This window comes from Tauraco erythrolophus, chromosome Z (genome assembly GCF_009769465.1).
Source record: "Tauraco erythrolophus isolate bTauEry1 chromosome Z, bTauEry1.pri, whole genome shotgun sequence".
Classification (NCBI taxonomy): domain Eukaryota; kingdom Metazoa; phylum Chordata; class Aves; order Musophagiformes; family Musophagidae; genus Tauraco; species Tauraco erythrolophus.
Genome location: NC_141496.1, coordinates 44,414,704 through 44,439,960, shown reverse-complemented (window position 1 = coordinate 44,439,960; position 25,257 = coordinate 44,414,704). Strand labels below are relative to the sequence as shown.

General features: G+C 44.6%; 1 protein-coding gene across 3 annotated transcripts; it reads right to left on the bottom strand.

Annotated features, from left to right (window-relative positions):
• Nucleotides 1-1,105: 1,105 nt before the first annotated feature.
• HSDL2 (hydroxysteroid dehydrogenase like 2) lies at nt 1,106-23,942 on the bottom strand. 3 transcript variants are annotated; one of them, XM_086629189.1, is made up of 12 exons: nt 23,898-23,942; nt 19,407-19,570; nt 18,886-18,984; nt 18,648-18,762; nt 13,975-14,078; nt 11,244-11,342; nt 6,067-6,261; nt 5,503-5,574; nt 4,102-4,137; nt 3,940-4,044; nt 1,778-1,906; nt 1,106-1,331 (listed from the first exon to the last, which is right to left on the bottom strand). In XM_086629189.1, the coding sequence occupies exons 1-12, from the start codon at nt 23,912-23,914 to the stop codon at nt 1,219-1,221; spliced, it is 1,248 nt and encodes a 415-aa protein (XP_086485315.1). In that variant the 5' UTR covers nt 23,915-23,942; the 3' UTR covers nt 1,106-1,218. The 3 variants fall into 3 exon arrangements, with proteins under 3 accessions (XP_086485315.1, XP_086485314.1, XP_086485316.1); XM_086629188.1 differs by having other exon boundaries at nt 3,940-4,137; XM_086629190.1 differs by lacking the exons at nt 13,975-14,078; nt 18,648-18,762.
• Between the last annotated feature and the right edge of the window lie 1,315 nt (nt 23,943-25,257).

The following is a 25,257-nucleotide window of genomic DNA, read 5'->3' as shown; positions in this document are numbered from 1 at the left end:
TAGAATTTAGGACATCATTTTTCTTTTAATCATTAGAGAAAGTCATTAAGAAATACATGTTTGTTTTTGGGCAGTCATGTTTGTTTTTACAGTTTGTTAAACATGTTTGTTTTTACAGTCAGCCTGAGTTCCATCTTCCCTAACAACTACAATTTTTATTGATGCTTATACTCCATCAAAGGAAAATGAGGACTGGCATTTTAAAACAGCGGTTTAGTTCCAGATGAAAGGCTATTGTTCTGCTGGTAAGGCTTTTCCCACACAGGCTACAAATGAACTGTGGCAGCATCTTTTCCACCTTGCTTAGGAGAGTAAAATGCTCTAAATTCTGGACAGCTCCTTACAGAACACTAAATAAACATTTTAAGGGGCTGGCGCATCCGGCTTTGCAGATGCCGTCACACAAAGCTGCAGACCATGCGTGCACGTGTCCACTTCCAGAGCAGGGCACGTGCACTTTGCTAGTGAGCTCCAGTCATTACCAGCCCAAGGGAAGGAGGGGAAGGGGCTGGCTGCTGCGATGGAGGTTAATCCTCATAATGCTACATGAAGGTGCTGTGGAAGGCAGCACCTTGACTGTGGCAGTCAGGGGCAGGGGAGTGTGTGTGTGTGTGTGTGTGTGTGTGTGCACGTGTGCGCGTGTGTGCGTACCTTTGCACAAAAAGAAAACTTGCCTGTCACTCGGTGTGTCTGTGCAGCCCAACTCGGTGCAGTACAGAGGTGTGAGAACTCCAGTAGGTGAGAATCTCATGAAAGAAAAAAGAAATTAACGAGATGTTCATCTACTGGGGTAATTAGGGCTCTGCTAAACTGACCCTGTTGCTTCCACTTCTAAGCCAGCTCAGGATTCTCTGCGTGGCACCTCTGCCACAGAAACAGATCTGCAGGGTGACATTTGCTCCCCCCACCCTTTTTACGGGGCACGCGTGCAAGCAGCTATGTGGGAAAAAGCTCACTTCAGGTGTCCCACATTGATCCAGGGGAGCAGAAGCACAGAAAACACCTGCAACCAGATACATGTATTCTTGAGAAGGAATTTGTTTAATCACAGACAAACACCTTCTTGTCTTTTTATCAGATGGAATTATTTCCTCTCTAAAAATCTCATGGTTTATCCATACTTACTATATTGCATCAGAGAAAAAGGAGGACTATCATTTCCAAACAGCATTGCAGTTACACATGAAAGGCCACTGTTCTGCCTGTAAGGCTTTCCCCTCACAGCTTAGAGTTAAGCTGTGTCAGCATCTTCTCGAGCTTTATGGCTAGTCCCATGTTACCTTTAATCCTTAATTTTCCTGTCATGAAGGCCATGGTTGGCTTTAGTTTACCTAAAAAGAAGAAACAGAGTCCTCAGAAAACAAAAAGGAACTGGAGACAGGCTATACACTGGAAAATGTAATGCCATTACAGTGAGACCTAGCAGGTATATTGCTACCGAGTTCTGCCGTCAAAGCAATGCACGTTTAGGAAACACAGATGAGAGATGTGCAGAACAGAACTTCAACAGATGACTGGATTCTTTCTGAAGCTACACTCACTGCTAAAATTTCAAGACTAGTTAAAAAAAGCAGTATAAGCTCTTGTGCTCTTTCTGTTCACAGAACAGTTCAGAAAAATCCGAGTTCTATCCTATGCTTTCACTTAAGCCGCACAACGCCAAAAGTTCCTCCATCCCAGGACCACAAAGCGAGGAGGCTGCCTATTCACCCATCAGCAGAAGGCTTTTTGGGCACCCGTACCTGTGTCTGCCCTGCCAAATGCCTTCGTCACTCACCTGTGAACATTTTCACAAAGTCAGCACTCGACATATTCATAACCACATCTGCTGTCACAGGAGGCATTCCGAAACCAGCGCTCCCACCCTTGGTTTTCAGGTCAATATACCAAGTGCCTCCTTCATCACCTGAACAGACGGACAAGTCAAAAGAGGTGACAAGTCAGCAAAAAGCACTGTGCCCTCCCTACTCCTCCCTGTCAAGCGGTTGCTGCTGCGACCATCTGGAGCAGTTACATGACACTACATACACTGGCGGTGCTCCGCAAGAAGATACTACTCGTCCCATGTTCTGTGTGCAGGCAAAGCCAGCCTCTGGCAGACAGCCCGCAGCACCACCCTGCCCCAAGGACATGGACAGGATAGCCCAAAGACTATTGGAACTGGCGGATGAAGTTGCCAAGCCACTGGCCATTGTATTTGAGAAGTCGTGGCGGTCTGGCGAGGTCCCCGATGATTGGAAGAGAGGGAACATAACCCCCATTTTTAAAAAGGGGAACAAGGAGGACCCGGGCAACTACAGGCCGGTCAGCCTCACCTCTGTGCCTGGCAAGGTCATGGAGCAGATTCTCCTGGGAACCATGCTAAGGCACATGGAGAGCAAGGAGGTGGTGGGTAACAGCCAACATGGCTTCACCAAAGGCAGATCGTGCCTGACCAACTTGGTGGCCTTTTATGATGGGGTGACAACATCGGTGGACAAGGGTCGACTAACAGATGTCATCTACCTGGACTTGTGCAAAGCTTTTGACACTGTCCCGCACGACATTCTTCTCTCTAAACTAGAGAGGCATGGGTTTGATGGATGGACCACTCGGTGGATAAGGAATTGGCTCAATGGCCGTACTCAGAGAGTGGCGGTCAACGGCTCGATGTCCATGTGGAGACCGGTCACGAGTGGCGTCCCTCAGGGGTCTGTGTTGGGCCCGGCCCTCTTCAACATCTTTGTCGGTGACGTGGACAGTGGCATGGAGTGCACCCTCAGCAAGTTCGCCGATGACACCAAGCTGTGTGGTGCCGTCGACACGCTGGAAGGGAGGGATGCCATCCAGAGGGACCTCGACAGGCTGGAGAGGTGGGCCCGTACCAACCTCATGAAGTTTAACCAGGCCAAGTGCAAGGTCCTACATCTGGGTCATGGCAATCCCAGGCACAATTACAGACTGGGTGGAGAATGGATCGTGAGCAGCCCTGAGGAGAAGGACTTGGGAGTACTGGTGGACGAGAAGCTCAATATGAGCCGGCAACGTGCTCTTGCGGCCCAGAAGGCCAACCGCGTCCTGGGCTGCATCAAGAGGAGCGTGGCCAGCAGGCCGAGGGAGGTGATTCTCCCCCTCTACTCTGCCCTCGTGAGACCTCACTTGGAGTATTGCGTCCAGTTCTGGAGTCCCCAACATAAGAAGGACATGGACTAGTTGGAGAGGGTCCAGAGGAGGGCCACGAAGATGATAAGAGGGCTGGAGCACCTTTCCTATGAGGACAGGCTGAAAGAGTTGGGGCTGTTCAGCCTGGAGAAGAGGAGGCTCCGGGGTGACCTTATAGCGGTCTTCCAGTACCTCAAGGGGGCCTACAAGAAAGATGGGGAGAGGCTGTTCAGGAGGGCCAGTTGTGATAGGACAAGGGGTAATGGTTTTAAAATAGAGGGAGGTAGATTCAGGTTGGATATTAGGAAAAAATTTTTTACCATGAGAGTTGTAGAACACTGGAACAGGTTGCCCAGAGAGGTGGTGGATGCTCCATCCCTGGAGACGTTCAAGGCCTGGTTGGATGAGGCCCTGAGCAACCTGATCTAGTTGGAGATATCCCTGTTCCTTGCAGGGGGGTTGGACTAGATGACCTTTGAAGGTCTATGATTCTATGAAAGACAGCACTTTGCTGACAGAGCTGGTGGCAGCTGGTGCTTTTAACGTGACCCTGCGAGCGAGCACCTGCCTACCATCACACTACCCCTGTGCGCAGGGCCATGTGCCTGCACAAGCCAGCTGTGGTAGCTGCTTCCTGGGCATGCTGCAGTTGGTCCAGAGAAGAAGCATCACAAAGAACACAACAAAACGTGGTCTGTTTCAGGATCCCCTTGGAAATGTGAGCATTTTGGTTTGAAAACACTGAGTGCCTTTGCTAGGAATGGGAGCATGGGAAGGTTTTGCAAGTGATGGTCTTACCAGACAATTCAAACTGAAAGACACCTTGAATAGTTCTCACATACTCTTCACTCATTGTGTCCTGAATAACTCTGAATGTTTGTGCAACAGGACTTGATGGCTTGGCTGAAGCAGATTCTGTGTTAACCGTTGCTCCATCTGGTCCTCTATGCTGGGATCCACTTAATTTCTTCTCCTCTTTGAATGCTTGGGAAGCACCTACAAGAAAAGAGGTTATTTTTCTCTTTCAAACATTTCAAAAACCACTTTAAAACCTCAGGCATAAACATGCGTAGCGAACTCCGTTTGAAAAGGTTTAAGCTTCACAGTAGGGAAAATGAGTATTTTCTCATTTCAGTATTAGTACTGATAAAGGACATTTTTAGCACCTGGGAATCCAAACAGGTGTAGAGCACTAAAGGTAATTCTGCAATATATTTCACTTCCTAACATGTCAAAAGAAAAGTGAAAACAAAATCACAGCAAAATTCTAATTCTGACTCTTCACAGTTCATTACAAATGCTTACACAGTACATTGTTTTCTAAAGCAATCCACACGCTCCTGATAGCACTCACAAAAACCGAATCAGTGTCTTTTTAAAAAACACCACTTTCACCTCAAAATATTTCTGTCTTCTCTGTCTTGCTAAGACATGGGTATTTTCCGTAATTCTTCTGCAAAGGCTTCTAAGCTGTGAATCAATTCATTGCTTTAATCAGCATCTTACTATACCACACTGAACACATACATTTAACAATAAAGGATGGCATTTGCAATTTACAGGGCTGATCAGGTTGAACACCCTCTGAAAATGTTGTTGGAAGTCTCTCAGGTGTCTTAAGTATCAAAAAGCAGTCAGGACTAGTCTGTCAGTCCCTCCTGAATAACCTGCACTGTGAGGCCCAGGGAACTAACACCATCCGTCCCTGGCAGAACAGTCCTAGTGCAATTGCTTAAATAGTATTTTCAAGGGAAACGAACAGTTCAAAGTTTGTCTCCTCTGCCCTTCTCTTATCCCTACTTTGGCACTCCTATGAAACTTGTTCAGCATTCTTAACTTGCCCTCCAAACTGACACACTGCAATTCTCAAAATGCAAAACTGATGCTTTTCTAAAAAAAGACTTGGTCATTTCATACAGGAGATATTGAAATTGTGTAAATTGTGCAAGTTTTATCTAAGAAGCAATGGAGGCTTCACATTGTGTTCTTCTATATAAATTTAGCAAGGCAAATGAGATACTTGTGCAAATTGTGCTGTTTGCTATTCAATTTCTTTTTCCAGGAATATTTACCTGTGACCTTCATACTACCACAATTCAGATGGTTAAAAAAGGATTCTTCAAAATAAGGCACTGATTTTATACCATGAAAGTCCTGGAGGAGGTAACATTCTTCCCTAGCATTAAGTACAGAGACATGTCCATAAATCACACCCTCCAAATGAGAAAAGAGTTTTTGCCACATAGTTTGAGTGGAGTCCAAGCTCTTGATAGGAAAGAAAAAAGAAAAAACAACTTGAAATAGAGAGGGCATTCATAATTGTCAGAAATGACCAACTTTCACACACACTGCTTTCCCTACCAAATCTTTCTTGTTTTATGGCTGTACTGTCAGTTTCAGCATCCAAGAAGAAGTCAGGCACCAGGGGGTGACCTACAAGGAAGGAAAAATACAATAGTAAGTCCAGGTAAAGTTGGACAGCACAAACAGGAGTCAATTTCATATGAAACTACAGCCAAGTTTGTAAGTAAATAAACTACAATTTGAAGGAAAGACATAGCATGAAGTAACATGTTTAGAGTCTGGGTCTTCTAAAATCTGACCTAGAAGCCTCCAAAAGTTTCAATGAAAAACATTTGAAGAAAAAAAAATTATCTCACTAGCTAGTAGATAGTAATATATACATCTACAGTGCAGGTACATTTTCTTTTCATTAAAGTATTTTTTTAAATTTAATAGACCCTTGATGATTAGAAACTCAGTAGACTCGTATGTGCTTTCCAGGAAGGCATGTTCTGAAAGCTGAGGCAAAGCAACTTTTTACAGACTAATTTAAGAGCCCCTAGAAACAAAACTATATTAATATTCTCCATACAGCCTTCCCTCCTTCCTGAACTTACTTCTCATCTTAAACATCTGCCTTACCTGGTGCAATTGCATAGACGTCAAAATCCTTAACTCCTTCTTCTCTCAGCAGAACTTCATCAATAATGAAGTTTCCAGTGAAACTTTTTGGTTTTGTTAAAATACAATACGCAGCATCTGCAAGGATGTCCGTTTTCCTGCACTGTTTTTCTATTCCAGCTCCTCCCAGCATATCCATAGCAGCTGTATGTATGGCTAGAAAGTTTGTAGGGTAAGAAAACCAAGCTTTAATACTGACAACATGAAATTCCTATTTTTCTAGCAAGCACACAAACTTTGTTCTCCTTTCATGCAAAAGGAAACTGTAGGAAGACAAAGCTATGAAATACTAACAACCAACACATAATTCTCTACAAGCACCAGCAAAACCCAGAAAACTATTAAAGGAACCAAAAGGTGGAATAATAGGCAGGACTTTTTAGGACATTTGCATCCTTCTATCTATTTATCCCTCTTGGATTTCCTCCAGGTTACTTAGGACATGAAAAAATAACAGGACAACTATTTTTTTCAAAGTGTGATACATCAGTCATCAAGAGGTATTTCCTTTGGTGATTATCTCACTGAAAATCTTGATGCTTAATTTTAGCCTTGTAGTAACTCCCATGAGATACCAAAGTGTCTCTCCTAAGATAAGGAGAAACCAAACAGCAAAAACTCAAATAACTTGTTCAATATTCCACAAAAAGGCTGTGTTAGACCCAAGAATAAAATCCAGATCTCCTAAGCTTCTGGTTATTCTATTAACCAATTCTACTAACTCCTGCATCATGCCATTAGCTATCTTTATGCCTCCCCCAAGGGAGCTACTAACATTGTGGCATGTTCCAGTATAGTTCTGCAATTTGCTCTTCCAGGCTGAGGTATCCATTTCCTTCATCCTGTTTCACAGAGAAGCTGTTTGGTTGCAGCTTTTTGGTATTTGCCATGTTACTGTTTTCCTCTCATACAGTTCTGCTTCATGACTTTTTCCCATCTGCTGTTTAAGACTCAACACTTTGCCCCTAAGTTTTGGGACAGATTTGCAAACCCTCTGTTACACCTGGGGCTGGCAGATCCTGGAGGTGGAAGAGTAAACCTGATATTAAATCATATGTCCTCCTTTCTGTGTTTCCATACCACGTGAAGTGACAGCAGCTTTGATGCAGAAACGATCCCAACATCCCTTAAATATCCAAGAAGAGGCACTGTGGAGGACACATCTATCTGAGCTAGATCATGCACCTTCCAGAGTAGGAACTGGGAAAAAGGAGAGCAGTCTTCAATGCTGGGCTGGGAGATCCTGTTAAAATGTTTCCTAGGAAAGTGCAGGAGTTGGTGGGTGGCCTTGTTGAATCCCTTATTTTACTCTTCTGTGGTGAGGATCAGCCCCCAGGTTTCGTTTACCTTTGATCAACCTTGGCTTCTTTCTTTCAAATCAACTGAACTGCTATGAATATGCACGTAAATAAAAGGTGGTGAATAGATATACTGTACATATACCTAGCTCTCTCTAGGTCTTTTTCTCACTTTTAAGGACAGGAAATAAATTTGCGTTTCTTTGGTCCTCTGAAATGTGCTCTGTCCTGCAACATTTTTAATTTTTTTTAAATAACTACCAACAGTTCAAAGAATACTTCTGTCAAATACTCTGATGAAAGCTACCAGGTTCTGTTGACCTGAATATATTCCTCTCTTCTGAGGACTCATTAACCTGTTAGCTTTTCCTGGTCTACATTTCTGCCACTTCTCTGTTGGTGTCAACTATGACTCAGAATTCTGAGTGCTGTAAGCCTATGTGCACACACTGAAGCATAAAGGTTTTAAACAGGTACTGCCTAATAGCCTGGTTTCATATTGTTCCACCTACTTCCTACAAAGTGCTGCTGGTTTTCCTCTAAGGTACACGAAGAGTCTTCCAGTACTGTCCCAGGATACCTCTATTATTCAAATGCAGTCTTAGTGATGGGATTGCACTTTTGGTAGGCTTCCTCTTTCAATTTTAGACAAATGGAGAGCTCCTGGCACCTTATTACCAGCATACTTTTGTGTGTTTACAAAGCCAGACTAATCAACAGATACTGGCATCAATACTAGCCCTGAGGGTAATCACATTTGTATGAGACTATAGTGGATTTTTTAATTAAGAACTTTGCAACTGTATTTTAGATACCATGGAAGTCTGTAACTCTCTCTCTGGTGACCACATGGAAGTAGTTAACTTTCTCATTTTGAGAAGATAAATCTTTTGAAAGAACCTTTTTTATACATTTTTGAGAATTTGCACATTATTATCCTCTTTTATACCTGAGGGCATCAGTTTGCATGGAGGCATCACTGATTTACACAAACTTTGAGAGCTCATCCAACGTTTCTAACAGTCTTAAACCGAATGAGCAAGAATGGATTCGGCAATTACAAAGCTCTGTCTGTATACCTTTGACTTCATAGAAAGCTTAATTACTTTTTACATTACTTTGCAGCATCTCACAGTGAGAAATCTTTATTTAAAAAAAAAAAAGGCATTTTAGTAGAATATACTGCTGTCATTTGTAACCTGAATCTTTCTGCACTTCCAAGCCTCACGTTCTGCAGGTTCCTGAGGGGAACAGGTATTAGCTTCACTCTATAACAAGCGCTATCTTCTATAGCGTTATCCTCTTATTTATTTTAGTAGGTGACAGATACGTTACCAAGGACACAGTGGCACTCTAATGCACAAGAGAAAGATACTACTTTCTTTGGTTTGGCTTTCACCCTCAATAAGAACGTCAGATTTTGTAAAAGTTTAATTAGTACAATCATAGACATCCTTTAATACCAGACAGTATCTGGGATGCTGGTACTATTACTGACATTTGGAATGCTACAGCATATGCAAACACTGCAAAGAAATAATGCGTTTATTATAATTCAACATAAGACTTAATGTAACTTCTGCCTATAAAGTTAGCTGTCTCTCTGAAAAATTTCTCATCACTAGCGGGTGGACAAATTCTCCTAGGTTCTGTTTTCCCTTGACATGAAAAACAGAAGGCCGAAATATTCCAATGGGTGAGGGAAAACACCTACACTGCAAAATGAAGGCCTAGTATAATCAGCTGGTCTCCGCAGGAAGAATTCTTTAGCTTTCTACAGTATGTTGGGCACTATAAAACCACCGACTCATTTCCACAATAGTAGTGGATGTTTTCTCCAGCGTATCCAGAATCACAGAGAGAAGGTGCTGAAGAATCAGAAAGCTGTGGAGGGTGCGCGTAATGTGCCTATGCAGTGTGTAAATATGCACATTTACAAGATACAGATAATCTTTTAATGCCTTTTGTGTGAGAAAAAAAAATCAAATTAGTAATGTTATCTGCAGCTTGATACCATGTCTCTCCATCCGAATGGATTAATTCCGTCACTGTCGCTAACTCTCATATACAATTTACATTGCTTAATCAGTCAGTGACCAAGAAACACAAAATGGTGGATAAAACATCACCCCTGCTAATGGAAAAGCAAATTACTTCTACGTATGGGATTCTGAGGAGATATAAAACTCATTTAGCAGTGGCATTTTAGGGACAAATCAGTTGAGATGGGCGTAAGGTCTAGTGAGCTAAAGGCTTTAAGAATCAAGTTTCATGGCTCTATTCCAGACGACAACAGTAGATCCTGGGAAATCCCTACTGAAACTTTTCTGAGGTTTCCTTGGCGCACTCAAGAAGCAAGCATGTGGAAACAAATGCATGTTTCTTCTAACTCTTTCAGAAACAAAAAAATATAACAGAGACCCAAAACCTGAAAAGTGAGTTTTCACTCCACTGCCAGGAAGGCAATTCAGATCCTGAAGTTATACATGCAGTTGCCTTCGGTACATCAAAGATGAAGAGCTTATCCTCTTCAAAATAGACAGTACAGGTTTTGTGATGATATAATTATCATGAATGATATAACTATCATTTAGAAAGTTGATCTCTTACCAAAATATTTCTATGGGTAAAGCTCATAGTGTGAGCAGAATTATAAAGCATCCATTTACTGGGAGAATTTAGGATGCAATTATCCAGACTAATGAAAAAGACTAATGAAAAAGGACCAGGTCTGTTAGACACACTAAACCAAGTGTTCAACTGAGTATCACCTAGAGTATTTAAGCAAAGAAGCTCAGCTGATTTTGTCTGAAATAATTACGTTTTGCTCATATTCCTCACTTGGGAAGAAGCAGATCAGAGAACTTCCACACTAGAAGTTAAAAGGGTCCTGCAACTCCTAACAGGAAAACACTGAAAAGGATCCAAGTACAAATGCTTCTTACACTGGAGCATGAGCCCCAGAAGAGGATCTTGGTTCCTATTTTTATTTGCTCCTCCTCCTTCCCTTCCTCCACTAGTTAAGGGAATAAACCCTGCTACTGTAATGTTTCATAACACAAAGACTGGGCTCACACCCAGGATCACCCTCTGTCTTTACTGATTTTAACATCAGTATCATCTCTGCACATAGATACATTTGGGGTGAAGACACAGGCTTTTTTGGCTAATAGCTGACTAATCCTTCAACAGCAGCCCTGTTCCTCACTGACTCATAGACAACAAAAGTTGTGAATACAGTGTGGGAGCATCGCGTTGTTTTTCTTCCACAGAGCTCTTTAATTTCCTGTGACTTGCACTCAGATGGTTCTGTGAACAACCGTTTGCTGGCCCACTGCACCAAAACTTCTAGGAACTGGGCTTTTTAAAATTATTTCTGCATTGACAGAGGTATATATCTTGTCTGTTCCATCTATGCCCTGGCAATTTAACTAGCAGGGAATTCTAAACAGTACTACATAGAGAGATGTTTAATATCTACAAACGAAAGCATGCTAGTATTTTTGTGATGCTGTCCAAAACAAAACTCTAGGTGCATGAGAAAGAGCACAGACAAGCCAAATACTACATAGATGCTTCGGCCAACTGAAAAGGTTGAATGGGTTGCAAACTAGCTGAAGATGAGTTTGGATCAAAGTGGGAATGGTATAGTGAGAACTAGGAGCGAAAACCAGCACTCATGCAGGATGAACAAAGAAGATGCAAAAGAACTGCTCCATCTCCTGAATCAATTGCAGAAGAATTATAGAGTATAATCAGAGTCAAATAAAACAAGCTGTACAGGACAGGACAAAATACAGAAAGCCATTATTTTACCATTGAAAAAAAAAAAAAAATCACCTGTTTTAGGCCATAAAGCATTGACAGCAACTTCTCCTCTAAATTCTTCTGCCATTCCCAAGACACACATGGACATCCCATATTTAGAAATGGTATAAGCTAAGACAAGAAGTATAAAAAGGATAAAAATTTACACTATATCAACAGAACTTTAATTAGGAAGGAAACAAAAACTAAATTATTTGTTCATATGGAAAATTAAGTTTTTGAGGACAAAACAGTACCTTCCTAGAGTCAAAATCTCTCTCTCCTTCCCACCACTCGTAGTAGATATGAACTGTAGTCTGCCATCTTTTCACTACAAATAAAATGAGAGCTACGCACGTTTTGACAAAAATGACTGAAGCCTACCTGTGTGGTGGTTTTGTTGTGTTTTTTACGCACAGCGCACTGACAAGAGTGCTCAATTTTTTCAAGAGGTCTAAGGCATACTAGTTAAGCTAGTACAACTAGTATTCTATAGAAAACAAAAGGGGCGGTGTTGAAATTCAAACCATAGACTCATTTAGGTAGGAAAATATCCTTAAGATCACTGAGTCCAACTGTTAACCCAACACTGCCAAGTCCACCACTAAATGATGCTCCTAAGCACCACATCTACACACATCTTTTGAATACTTCCAGGGTATTCCGAAGTATTCGAAGATGTATATCCGAATCACTTCCCTGGGCAGCCTGTTCCAACACTTGACAGCCCTTTCAGTTAAGAAATTCTTCCTAATATCATAGAACGGTTTGGATTGGAAGGGAGCTTAAAGATATGTAGTTCCAACCCGCCTGCCATGGGCAGGGACACCTTCCACTAGATGAGGTTGCTCAAAGCCTCATCCAGCCTGGCCTTGAACACTTTCAGGGATGGGGCAGCCACAGCTTCTTTAGGCAACCTGTTCCAGTGCCTCACCACTCTCAGACTGAAGAACTTCTTCCTAATATCTAATCTAAATCTACCCTCCTTAAGTTTAAATCTGTTACCCCTCATCCTATCACTACACTCCCTAATCAAGGGTCTCTCACAGTTTTTCTGTAGGCCCCCTTTAGGTACTGGAGGGCTGCTAGAAGGTGTGCCTGGAGCCTGCTCTTCTCCAGGCTGAACAACCCCAACTCTCTCAGTCTGTCTTCAGAGAGGTGCTCCAGCCCTCAGATCATCTTCATAGCCCTCCTCTGGACCCGCTCCAACAGGTCCATGTCCTTCTTCACCTGGGGGCCTCAGAGCTGAACACAGTACTCCAGGCGGGGTCTCACAAGAGCAGGGCAGAGGGGCAGAATCCCCTCCCTCGACCTGCTGGCCATGCTCCTTTTGATGCAGCCCAGGATACGATTTGCTTTCTGGGCTGCCAGCGCACATTGCCGGCTCATGTTGAACTTCTCATTAACCAACACCCCCAAGTCCTTCTCCTCAGGGCTGCTCTCAATCCATTTTCTGCCCAGCCTGTACTTGTGCTTGGGATTGCTCTGACCTATTTGTAAGGCCTTGCACTTGGCCTTGTTGAACTTCATGAGGTTCTCACAGGCCCACCTCTCCAGCCTGTCAAGGTCCCTCTGGATGGCATCCCTTCCCTCAAGCATGTCGGAAGCACCACACAGCTTGGTGTCATCTGCAAACTTGCTGAGGGTGCACTCGATCCCACTGTCCATGTCACTGTCAAAGATGTTAAACAGCACTGGTCCCAATATCAACCCCTGAGGAACACCACTCATCACTGGCGTCCACTTGGACATTGAACCGTTGACCGCAACTCCTTGAGTGCGACCATCCAGCCAATTCCTTATCCACCAAGTGGTTCATCCATCAAATCCATGTCTTTCCAATTTGGAGACATGGACGTTTCGCTGGACAGCGTCAAATGCTTTGCACAAGTCCAATCCATCAACACTGTAATTCCTTCTTAGAAGGCCACCAAATTAGTCAGGCAGGATTTGTCCTTAGTGAGGCCATGTTGGCTGTCACCAATCACATCCTTATATTCCATGTGCCTTAGCCTAGTTTCCAGGAGGAGGATCTGCTCCATGCTCTTGCCAGACACAGAGATGAGACTGACTGCCATGACTTCTCAGTCTAAATATCCAATCTATCCTATCTAAACATTGAACCTAAATATCCATTCTAAACCTCCTCTGGTGCAACTTGAGGCCATTTCCTCTTGTCCTATCGCTTGTTACGTGGGAGAGACATCCACAAATTGTTGTCATCTATCTATTTCGAAAATGGAAACTTTCGAGGGGTAAGAACTGGGACTTGCTAGAAGAGTTTAACATGACAAGCGTCCAAAATTGAAAGGTTTTTTGCAGTTTCAAAATGAGCTACATTAACCTCAAGACAAAATGGGGTCCTTTTCTCACCTCAAAATTAATTTCCATTTTAAAATTCAGCACTGAACTCTCTAAATCAAGTGTGAAGTTGAATCGGTAAGAAAATAGATTTTGGGCGTCAATTTCTATTTGGAACAGAAAATATTTTGTAGTCTTACTCGTGAAAAAGCACAGATTCTTACCTTGAAAACATTCTTGAAAGCATAAAAGATGTATCAGGCCCTGAAACCTGCACCATGTTCTCCCACAAAACAATTACATTTAGGTTAGGTACAAAACACCCCGGGGAACCGTTAATGCCAGTCTGTATATAGTGCTAAAGATACAAGATCTAGCATTCGGGGCTGGCACTCCTGCACATTTCACCACGTATTTACGTTGTTCTCAAAAAGTAACAACAAAGGCACAGAACGCTACTTACCACAATGATTTTTGAACCACATGGGATTCAGATTCATAGGTGGGCTGAGGTTCAGGATATGGGGGTTCTTACCCTTCCTCAAGTACGGAAGGCATGTTTTAGACCTGAAAGATAGATTTAGAAAAATCAGTCACCTCTTATTTTATGGAACACCTATAAAAGCCAACCTCATGAAGTTCAACCAGGCCAAGTGCAAGGTCCTATATCTGGGTCATGGCAATCCCAGGCACAAATACAGACTGGGCGGAGAATGGATCGAGAGCAGCCCTGAGGAGAAGGACTTGGGAGTGCTGGTGGACGAGAAGCTCAATATGAGCCGGCAATGTGCTCTTGCGGCCCAGAAGGCCAACCGCGTCCTGGGCTGCATCAAGAGGAGAGTGGCCAGCAGGTCGAGAGAGGTGATTCTCCCCCTCTACTCTGCCCTTGTGAGACCTCACTTGGAGTATTGCGTCCAGTTCTGGAGTCCCCAACATAAGAAGGACATGGACCAGTTGGAGAGGGTCCAGAGGAGGGCCACGAAGATGATAAGAGGGCTGGAGCACCTTTCCTATGAGGACAGGCTGAAAGAGTTGGGGCTGTTCAGCCTGGAGAAGAGGAGGCTCCGGGGTGACCTTATAGCGGTCTTCCAGTACCTCAAGGGGGCCTACAAGAAAGATGGGGAGAGGCTGTTCAGGAGGGCCTGTTGTGATAGGACAAGGGGTAATGGTTTTAAAATAGAGGGAGGTAGATTCAGATTGGATATTAGGAAAAAATTTTTTACCATGAGAGTTGTAGAACACTGGAACAGGTTGCCCAGAGAGGTGGTGGATGCTCCATCCCTGGAGACGTTCAAGGCCCGGTTGGATGAGGCCCTGAGCAACCTGATCTAGTTGGAGATATCCCTGTTCCTTGCAGGGGGGTTGGACTAGATGACCTTTGAAGGTCCCTTCCAGCCCTAACGATTCTATGATTCTATGATTCTAATTAAAGGAAAAAAAAACATACTAGCAGACCAGTATTTTCACTTTCATTAAAATACTAAGCTGAGACCTTGCCCTGGTATCAACTACTTAACTGATATAAAGAACAACAAAAAAACATCTGTCCCAGTTCACTTATCTCAGGCCTCTGCTAACTGAACCACATTCTCCCAATAGTGCAGCAGATTCTAATAAAGGTGATTTTCCAGATGCTCAAAAGCCATAATCTCCTTGAAATAGTTCTGGTAGGGGCAACAAAACATTATAAGGCAACTAATGGTGCAGAGCATCATTCAGTCATATTCTTTTCTGATCACATACCTATTTCTTCTTTAAAACCACGTTAAAGAAATAATACTGTACAGTGAAAGGCTATTGCAAATATTTCAAGCAAAACTGAAAACCTATTCTCTGCTGTCTGGAAAAGTCATTATTTTATTCAACTTAGAATTCACACATACCTTTAAATCGTAAGTTCTACTTTACAGACACCATCACTTGACTTCACTTCTAGCACTAGAGTACATGTTTGCACTCAATCTCTGCTGGAGAATTTTTAACCAAGCTTCACAGGGAGAACAGCATTGCAGTGGACTATGCTACTGAGCTACAATTCACAGATTTCAACATGATCCATGCATACTGTCAGCCACAAAACGGACAACTTCAACTGCAAAATCTAAAGTAATAAATCATTTATCACCTGCTTAAACGTCCTGGCGTCTCAACTCTTTTCAGTGGCAGTGTGAGAGGTTCACTAACAGATGCCTCAATTTCTTAATGCACAGGAACCAAGCACACATCAACAGGTATACTCTATAAGATGGGACATCCTCCGTAACTCCTCCACACAGACACAAAATCAACACCACTTTTTTTTTAGCTATTATAACTTTCTCAACATCAAATGGCAAACAGATCTCTACAAATTAGGAACAGAAGCAAGATGCAAAGCAAGGGGAAGAAAAGGCTGAAATACTTGACTAGGTCTTCCCAACTGACTGCAATAAAAGCAGTGACAAAGATAATCTGTAACTTCCCTTGAGAGGCACTGGTCTTTCATATACTCTCCCATTCGCCGTAACACAGAACCTGCTTTTTGAATATTTTTAAGGCAGAGTAGCACTCAAAGGAAAGATGACTAAGAATTCTCCATTCCTTTGGAATAGCTAGATGTACCATCAAGAAAGTGATTGTCACTGTTGGGTGGTGAGGGGTAAACAGAGCTTGCCATTGGCAATACACTGGAACCCATTCAGAAGTTTAGCAAGAGATATCCACACTGTGTTTTCTGGAATGTCAAGTGTCATGGTTTAACCCCAGTTGGCAACTAAGCACCGCAAAGCTTCCTGCTCACCTTCCCCCCTCAGTGGGACAGGGGAGAGAATCAGAGAAAAAAGGTAAGAAAACTCATCAGTTGAGATAAGAACAGTTTAATGATTGAAAAAAAAAAAACCAACCAAACAAAACCCAACCTAATACTAAATTGTAATGAGAAGGAAAACAACAAAAAAGAGAGAGACAAAACCCAAGACAAACAAAGTGATGCAACTGGTGACCACCCACCCACCGACACTCAACCAGTCTCCAAGCAGCAATCGCCCCCCCCCAGCCCCAGCCAACTCTCTCTAGTTTATACTGAGCATGACATCATATGGTATGGAATATCTCTTTGGCCAGTTTGGGTCAGCTGTCCTGGCTGCGTCCTCTCCCAGCTTCTGGTGGAGAAGAAAATGGGGGAGCAGGGGCAGCACGAGAAGCTGAAAAAGTCCTTCGCTTAAAATAAGCATTGCCTGGCAACAAGTAAAACATCAGTGCATCATCAACATTATTCTCAGCACAAATCCAAAACACAGCCTCATACTAGCTGCTATGAAGAAAATTAACTCTATCTCAGACAAAACCAGCACATTAGGCTCCAAAAAGAATTTTCCTTTCTGAGTGCAGAACCACTTAAACTTACGGCCTTTCAAAAGCAGACATCATGGGGTGGAAGCACAGAATCATAGAATGGTTTGGATTGGAAAGGACCTCAAAGATCATCTAGTTCCAAAGTTCCAACCCCCCTACCATCAGCAGGGACACCTTCCACTACAGCAGGTTGCCCAAAGCCCCATCCAACCTGGCCTTGAACACTTCCAGGGATGGAGAAGCCACAGCTTCTTTACGCAACCTGTTCAATTGCCTCACCACCCTCAGATTGAAGAACTTCTTCCTAGTACCTGATCTAAATCTACCCTCTTTCAGTTTATATCTGTTACCTCTCATCCTATCACTACACTCCCTGATCAAGGGTCTCTCCACAGTTTTCCTGTAGGCTCCCTTGAGGTACTGGAAGGCTGCTAAAAGATCACCCCAGAGCCTTCTCTTCTCCAGGCTGAACAACCCCAACTCTCTCAGGCTGTCTTCACAGGAGAGGTGCTCCAGCTCTCGGATCATCTTCGTGGCCCTCCTCTGGACCTGCTCCAACAGGTCCATGTCCTTCTTATGTTGGAGGCCCCAGAACTGAACACAGTACTGCAGGTGGGGTCTCATGAGAGCAGAGGAGAGGGGCAGAATCCCCTTCCTCAACCTGCTGGCCACACGTCTTTGGAGGCAGCCCCGCATACGGTTGGCTTTCTGGGCTGCAAGTGCACATTGCCGGCTCATGTTGAGCTTCCCACCAATCAACACCCCCAAGTCCTCCCAAATCCCTAAACCAACACCCTCAAATCCCACTCTGCAAGCAGAGACTTCCTTTCTTCCACCCTCCTTCTCTCTCCATGCTAACTACATGCTGTGCAAATGTGTCTCTAATTCAGAAAGCAGCTATTCATTTGTGTTTTTACGCTATTCTAATGGCAAATCCCTTCACTGACTCTTAGCAAAAGAACATCACGAAATATAGTATCTGATAACCAGATTCATCTGCACAAAGGAGAATGACAGACACTATTCCAGATAAAATTTTGATACAAAAGCTCCTGATCACATCAAGCAACAACTGAATTTAGAGAATCGGCATCAGCCTAAAGGCTTTTTTTTCCCTCTTTAAACACAACCCCGTCAAATTCAAAGTTTTCATTTTAAAACAGAGCAACTTTAAATCACATCTTATAAATGTAAAGATGATTCCACCTACTGAATCCATGTCCAGAAAATAAGCAAATAAGGACCACAGGAGTTGTGAAATCAAATCTTGGTATGTTAATTTAAATAAATGATAGAATGGATAAGCTGAAAGTAGGCAGAGAACACTTTCGAGGTTAAGTTACATCTTTAACATTTCTCTTTTTAACTATGGTAAGCTATATAATATCTATAAAGATGAGAGAGAAGCTTATGAGAAGGAAGCTGACAAACAAGATGCTGCACTTGATGTATTCCAAGAGTTAGTCATTTTGCTTGAAATGAAAGAGCAGACAGCATTTAGCAAAACCAAGCTGAAGCTCCATTTGAAATAAACTAGTTTCTGCTTCCTATCTGCATGGAGGGGCTTGTGAATGCTTAATGACTACAGTAGTAAGGTTCCTGTTTACTCCAACTTCCAACTGATTATTGCAAAGATTAATTTCAAATCAGTTAGCCAATAACTGAGCAATTTCCTGTGAGCACATGTAGAATACTTGCAGTCCAACTCTAGGGCAGCAAGACAGCTACAAAATTTATCAGAAAAACTGAGATAACGTCGTACAGTTTGTTACCATTACTTTGCTTCCCTCTCTCAGCACTTACGTAAGGTAGGTTCCTCGTACATTGACATCCATCATAAGATTGACCTTCTTCGTTTCCGTTTCCAAAGTGCCAGTTAAAGAGATGGCGCTTGCGTTGTTCACCAAAATATCAATCCCTGGTTTCAAAATAAGCCATTTCACATTAGCATTTAAAGACAAAATGCCTGAGTAAGGCAGGCTGTTCTTTTATCTCTTTGTTTGAACAATCTGCCTGTTAACGTCTCCACACCTTAGCATACCTCCAAAAGTCTTCACAGCTTTCTCCACGGCATTAATAATTTGCTGTTCTTCCCTCACATTAACGACACATGGCAAAGCCTTTCCACCAGCTGCTTCAACTGCACAATTAAAAAAAAAAATTTAAACATTTGCTCTCAGATCAAACAAGTAGCATGAAGCTACTGAGAATCTGTCATTCAATGACATGCTTCAAGAAAGCATTGAAAATCACACTCTCAAATTGCAACCTTTTTACATGTTGCATAAAGAACAGGGAAGCCAAAACCAAATCTCAGCACTGAGAACATGTATGGTACACACATACATCTCAATTAACACAACATTTTCACATCTATACACATCCTTCTTCATTACAGTAATATTTTGACACCTCCCAGCATTCCTAAACACTAAGCTTATTTTATTAAAGCTGAATTGGAGCTAAGAAAGTTTATGCAGTTTTCCACTCAGATATGACAATTTAACTAGGGCATACACCCAGCCCAGCACCTGAAGCCCACCCTCATTTATTATGACTTACTCTCTGCTGCAGCAGTGTAGATGGTCCCTGGAAGAGTAGGATGGGGCTCAGCTGTCTTGGCTGCTATCACAATGTTCGCACCATCCTTGGCAGCTTTCAAAGCAATGGCTTTGCCAATGCCTCGGCTTGCGCCCGTGATGAAGAGAGTGCATCCTGCTAGTTTCCTAAAGATGAAGAGGGAAGCGGAGGGTAAAGAGGGAGAACAAAGCAAAATTTGCACGTCGTTGACTTTCAGCACTCTTTAATGGCAAAAGTAACTAGAGTAGTCTTCCAACCAGAAAAATGCCTTCATCATTTTACTAAGAAAGCAGGCTAAATACACAAGAAACAGCTACAGCAAAGTACAGCACCACTGAAGGTGACACCACTCTCCAAGTGTGCAAACACTATAAAGCAAGAAGGTTACACAGGTCGCCCAATTACATTTCTCCCTTTCTGTAAAATGATCAAACACAGTGTTTACAGCAGAGCTGCTACCTTTTCCAACAATGGAAAAGGAGTAAGCTGCAAAAACGAAACAGCAGTTTCTAATGAGACTACACATCTATGCAGCTCCGTAATTTACTACTCATGGCCCTCTGAATGCAAAAAACTGCTGTCTCACTGTGGTATAAAGCTCAAGCCCAGAAGCACAATGCCAATGCAGGGTGCCACATGCAAGTGCCAGAAACGGTAATTATTTTTCTTCGTAGTTTTACACTAAATTCAACAGTTTCCCAATAACTAAATTTAATCCAATGGGTCCCTCCCGCAAAACCGGGTCCAATCAAAAGCTCTGGAGAAACTAACAAGTTTTACAGTGTCAGGAAGATGCCTCGCTTACACCAACAACGTCACTAAATTTCTGAAAAGCAAAAGATCAACTCCAGTTTAAAGCATATTCAACAATAAAGCCTCTTAGACCACTGGTTTTCCATATAAAGGAATGTGCATTTCAGTGCTCTGTTTAAAGCTCATGTCCGTAACTCAGTGGGAAAAAACAAGATGTCCAAGTTTTCAACCCCAGTTAGAGAACGTATATAAACTATGTGCTACAGCAACTTCACTATTCACTCGCTTCACAAAATGTTATACACTAGCCTTCAAGCTTGCATGAGTTTTCCTTTCGGTCTGGGCCAGACTTGACTTACAACTGTCTCTCCTGGTCTCTGCTATTCTTCCCTCCAACCCAAAAGCATCCTTCCCTAAAACACTCTCTATGAGGGTGTTTTCTTACAGAAGGCAGAAAACTGGGATGAGGCAGGGAGTGGGAGGAATCTTCCCCTCCAGTGGCATGGTTAGGCATCTGTGGGGCCTCAGGAAGTCAGTGAAGCTCTGCGTATCTCAAATATGATGGATAGTGGCTTAGCAACTTTATCTGCCAGCAGTCCATCCACAGTTGAGGCTTGTGAAGGACGCCAGGGGCACAAGGACTTCTGCTGCTACACTGGTAGTAAAAGCAGGCCCTTTGCTCAATGAAGTGAGTGAACGCAAGGTTTTCAATGCCAACTCTCACAATATTTTTGCATCCAATTTAAGATATTATGGTCTGGACAGATGCACAACCTGATGGGTAAAAAACTAGTTAGTTGGTCAGGCTCAGAGGGTGGCGATTAGTTAAGTGATACACTGCCCAGAGACTGGTAACAAGTGGGGTACTGCCTCTACTCCTGGACCAGTCCTGTTCAACGTCTTTATCTACAACTTGGAGGAGACAAAATGCCCTGGGAGTGGACGACAACCAGTTCACAAGTTTGGGAGGAGAGCTGCTATCCAGAGGGTCACCAACAGGCTAGATGAACACAGACTTTTGCAATTCAACAAGAACAGATGCACAATCCTGCACCTGGGAAGAAAGAGTCCCTGCAATGACACAGGCTGGGGACTGAATGGCAAAGGAGTGCCCTCCTGAAAAGGCCTTGGGGGACTTGGCAGGGAGCAAGCTGAGCATAAGCCAGCAGCATGCCTGGCAACAGAGGCCAGCAGTGTAGTGGGCTACAAGAACACTATAACCAGAAGATCCAGGGAAGGGATTATATGCCTCTATTTGGCACTCATCAGACCACACATACATCCTGTGATGAGTTTTGGGTCCCTCAATACAAGGTTTGTGTTGACAAATGGGAATAAGTTCTGTGAAGGGAGAGAGAGACAGCTGGATGATCAGCACTTGTGTGAGAGCGCCAGTTCAGCCTGGAGAACAGATTCCAGGGGACCTAGCAGCATCCCCCTAATAACTATGCAGTGATTGATGAGATGGAGCCAAGCATACATGCTATGGTGCAGCACAGGAGGATGAGAGACAACACGCTCTTTCAAACCAACGAAGAAAGGTTCAAACAGAACAGGTTCAGACTGTCCTCCCCATGACAATAGCTAGGCAGCAGAGCCGGGGACTGAGCTCTTTCCAGCCTTGGAGGCTGTCAAGATCCAAACGGGTAAAGCCCCCAGCAACCCTGTCTGATCTCTGGCTGACCTCGCTTTCACCAAGAGGCTGGACTGGAGACCTCTCAAGGTCCTTTCCAACCCGATTATCCAATCTGGAAGAGTTCAGCTGCAGAGTCAATTCCTTTCCCAAATTATTATTCTATTCAAAATGTCAGGGAACATACTCTATTAATTCAATTTACACTTTCTCTGGTTTTCCCCTCCAACCTTTCCTACACTGTCCATCACCCTCAAGTCATCTTTTTTCTCAGCACAACTGCATCTCCAGCCTATATAAACCTCTTTTTTCTCCCTCAACTTACAATCACCACTGACTACATTCACTCTCTGGAGCTCTCCTCCTTCAATTCTAGCTCCACAATGTCCAGTTCCCTACAGCTCACAGAAATAATGTTCACCAAAACAAGCAAAGTCCTTTATTTTATTTCCTTTATTTTACTTCTAATCGTCTCACTGAAGAAGTTTGTGACAGCATCCACAAAGCCCAATGCACCAAACCCTAAAAATGTTTAGTCTCCCAAAAAGAACTGCCCAGAATTTAGAGCATTTTACTGATCTGAGAAGCTTGCAAGACTTAGGATTTATTTCTTAATTCACTTAGCAGTCCAATAGTTTACAAGTTTTTAAAGCATGTTCTTGACTAAAATTGCTTATGACCTGTATTATGAAGGTTGCATCTTTACTCCTTGCATCGCAATTGAATTCTGGTAATAAGACAGAAAATGTCAAATTTACCTCTCTGCCCTGCAGTCTCAGGGATCTGAAAAAAAATAAGATAGGTCCTTTCTCACCAGGCATGACTGCTAGTACAGAAACCTGTAGACCACATCAGGGACACTTTTTACAGCTTGCTTACACATAGATTAGGAATTTAATGAATAAGGGATTTTTTACAAGGTTGTGTAGTGATAGGACAAGGGGCAATGGCTTTAAACTGAAAGGGGGTAGATTTTGATTACCTTTAAGGATAAGGAAGAAATTTTTTACACTGATAGTGGTGAAGCACTGGCACAGGTTGACCAGAGAAGTTGTGGCTGCCCCATCCCCGGAAGTGTTCAAGGCCAGGTTGGATGAGACTTTGAGCACCCTGGTCTAGTGGAAAGTGTCTCTGCCCATGGCAGGGGGGATGGAACTAGACGATCTTTAAGGTCCCTTCCAACCCAAACCATTCTACAATTCTGCTTATAACACACAGGAACAAATAATACCAACTTATCTTCTCCACTCTTAGCAGTGCTGGCTCTGAAGAAAGGCAGAAAGTGTCTCTAAATTAAGGTCCTATATTGGAAGAAAATTTGATTGCCAGGTAAGAAGGTCCTGGCTTTCAGTAAGAGAGAGAGAAAAAAACAGTTTAATGTACATAAAATTACAGATACACTACACAATCTAGACTAAAGTCTTCCAACAACTATTTCCATTGCAAAACGCTCTGCTCGAGGACACTGACTAGCAATCCCCACGACGACTTCCAGGACCTCTGTCAATCCTCACCTTCCCCCTTATCGCCTGGACTTGCTTCCAGCCTCCCCGCCGTGGAGACACTGCTGGACTCGGACCTCCGTCTGTCCGTTGCACAAGCGCAGGCAGGCGATCCCCCGGCTGGGTGACCGGAGGCCGGCGGGGCCCGAGGCGCGAGCAAATCCCACTCCCAAACCCGCTGGAGACGCGCGGGGACGGCGGGCTGCACGCCGTGGCGCAGGGCAGCGCTACCCCCGGACTGGGAAAGCCCACCATTACGGCAGCACTCGTACCCTCCGCTCTAACAATTCACTTTCAGACGCTTGCAAGTGCTGTCCTGCGCAATCCCTTCGGAGAGGAACGGAACCCAGCGCCGAGGTGAGCGCCCAGCAAGCCTCCCCGGCACCGCGAGGGACCGCGGCCGAAGTTCGCCTCGACCCCCACGCTGACAGGCCCTCGGCGGCTGAGAAGCCGCGGCTTTGCCTCAGCCTCGCCCCCGGCCCCCGCGGCTCCGCCCGCCGCTGCCGCCACCTGAGGAGCGGGAACCGACGGCGAAGGGAAGCGGGCGTCTGCGCGGAAGGAGACGGGACGGCGAGAGCGGCTTACCCCGTGTTCGGCAGCATGGCGGCGCGGTAGGGGCTGCCCCGCGGCGGGGAGCAGGCCCGGGACGGCCGGTGGGACCGCCCCGCCCCGCGCAGCCGCCGCGGCGGCGAAAGGCGGAGCGGTCGGGAGGAGGTGAAGGGCAGGAGCGAGCTTCTCTGCGATTCCCGGCCCGCAGGGGCTGAGCCGTAGGAAGCTGCTCCGAGTGTAGTGGCGGGGATGGCGGCGGAAGGGGCCGCTGGCGGCTGTGAGGAGAACGGGGTGGCTGGATGGGGCCCATGAGCCAACTTGAGGTTAGATGCGGGCTTACACAGAAAGAAAGGAGTGGAGTCGAGTGGTTTGCGAGATCCCTTCGTTCTCTGCTGGATGTGCGAAATTCCACATCGAACTGAACTCTGCTCCTGGTCCCCCCAGTCAAATCACTGGAGCTTTTGCCTCCATCTCCTGCCTCCCCAGTTCACCAGAATGCCTGCGGCGGAGTCGCCTACTGCCGGCCCGCCCAGCTGTACCTCTGCCCTCCTTCACCTCCTCCCCTCTTCCTCCCTTATTTCACAATAACTGCGAGGTCGCCCCCGCTTCCAAATCCTGCCCACCACATCTGCACAGAACTCTTCCAACACCATCTCATCCCACTGGTGCCTGATGGAGGCTCCGACCTCCTCCTGCCCTTGCCGTGCCACCCGCCTGCTCCTGCGGTTGGCACGCCTTCCACCAGTTTCCGCCTTTGGCTTGTCGTTCCCTGCTTCAGCTTCCATGTGGAGATCCTGCGCAACATCCTGAGAGGGATTTGGGTTTCACAGTGAGCTGATGCCAGAAGGAGAGAGCACCCTGTGGGTCTGAACCCACTGTAAGAATCGAGACGGACAGGTTCAGCGACTTAAATCAGATTGAGCCATAAGCAGATGCCTCAGTCCGTGTGTGTCGACATCATGCAGTTGCTGTTCCACTGTCCCTGCAGTTCCCATTGTCACAGAGCTGCAGGCTCCTGCAGGAACGACGCATGACCATGCCGAAGGGGCCAGGGGCTGCCGGAACACTTCACAACTGGAATGGATTTCATGCCGCTTGCTTTCCAAAGGTTGGCGTCCTGCACAGGTGGAAGCAAAAGCGCTTTGCTGAAAAGATCTTCGGGCATGACTTCCCTTCAGCCTCTCTCCAGGGATCATAAGCCTCGTGCCTGCACCGAGCTCTGCGCAAGTGAGCGGTCGTGCCTGCGCAGAGATTTCAGCCATGCACAGAAGTAGCTGCAGGAGAAGCCCCAAGGCATCCCATTCAGCCTTCTTCCTCTTGAGTGCTGTTGGCTCTCCAGAATTTAATAGGGAAAATGGACAGACAGGCCTTTTTTCTACACCGGGAGGGTCAGTTT

Bases quoted from the DNA above. Each gene is read 5' to 3' on its own strand.
- HSDL2 (XM_086629188.1), bottom strand. The intron at 5,575-6,066 runs GTAAGGCAGATG...CCTTCCTTGTAG, and splicing joins CGTCTATGCAATTGCACCAG to GTCACCCCCTGGTGCCTGAC. The intron at 1,907-3,939 runs GTAAGACCATCA...CCGTCTGTTCAG, and splicing joins CTTTCAGTTTGAATTGTCTG to GTGATGAAGGAGGCACTTGG.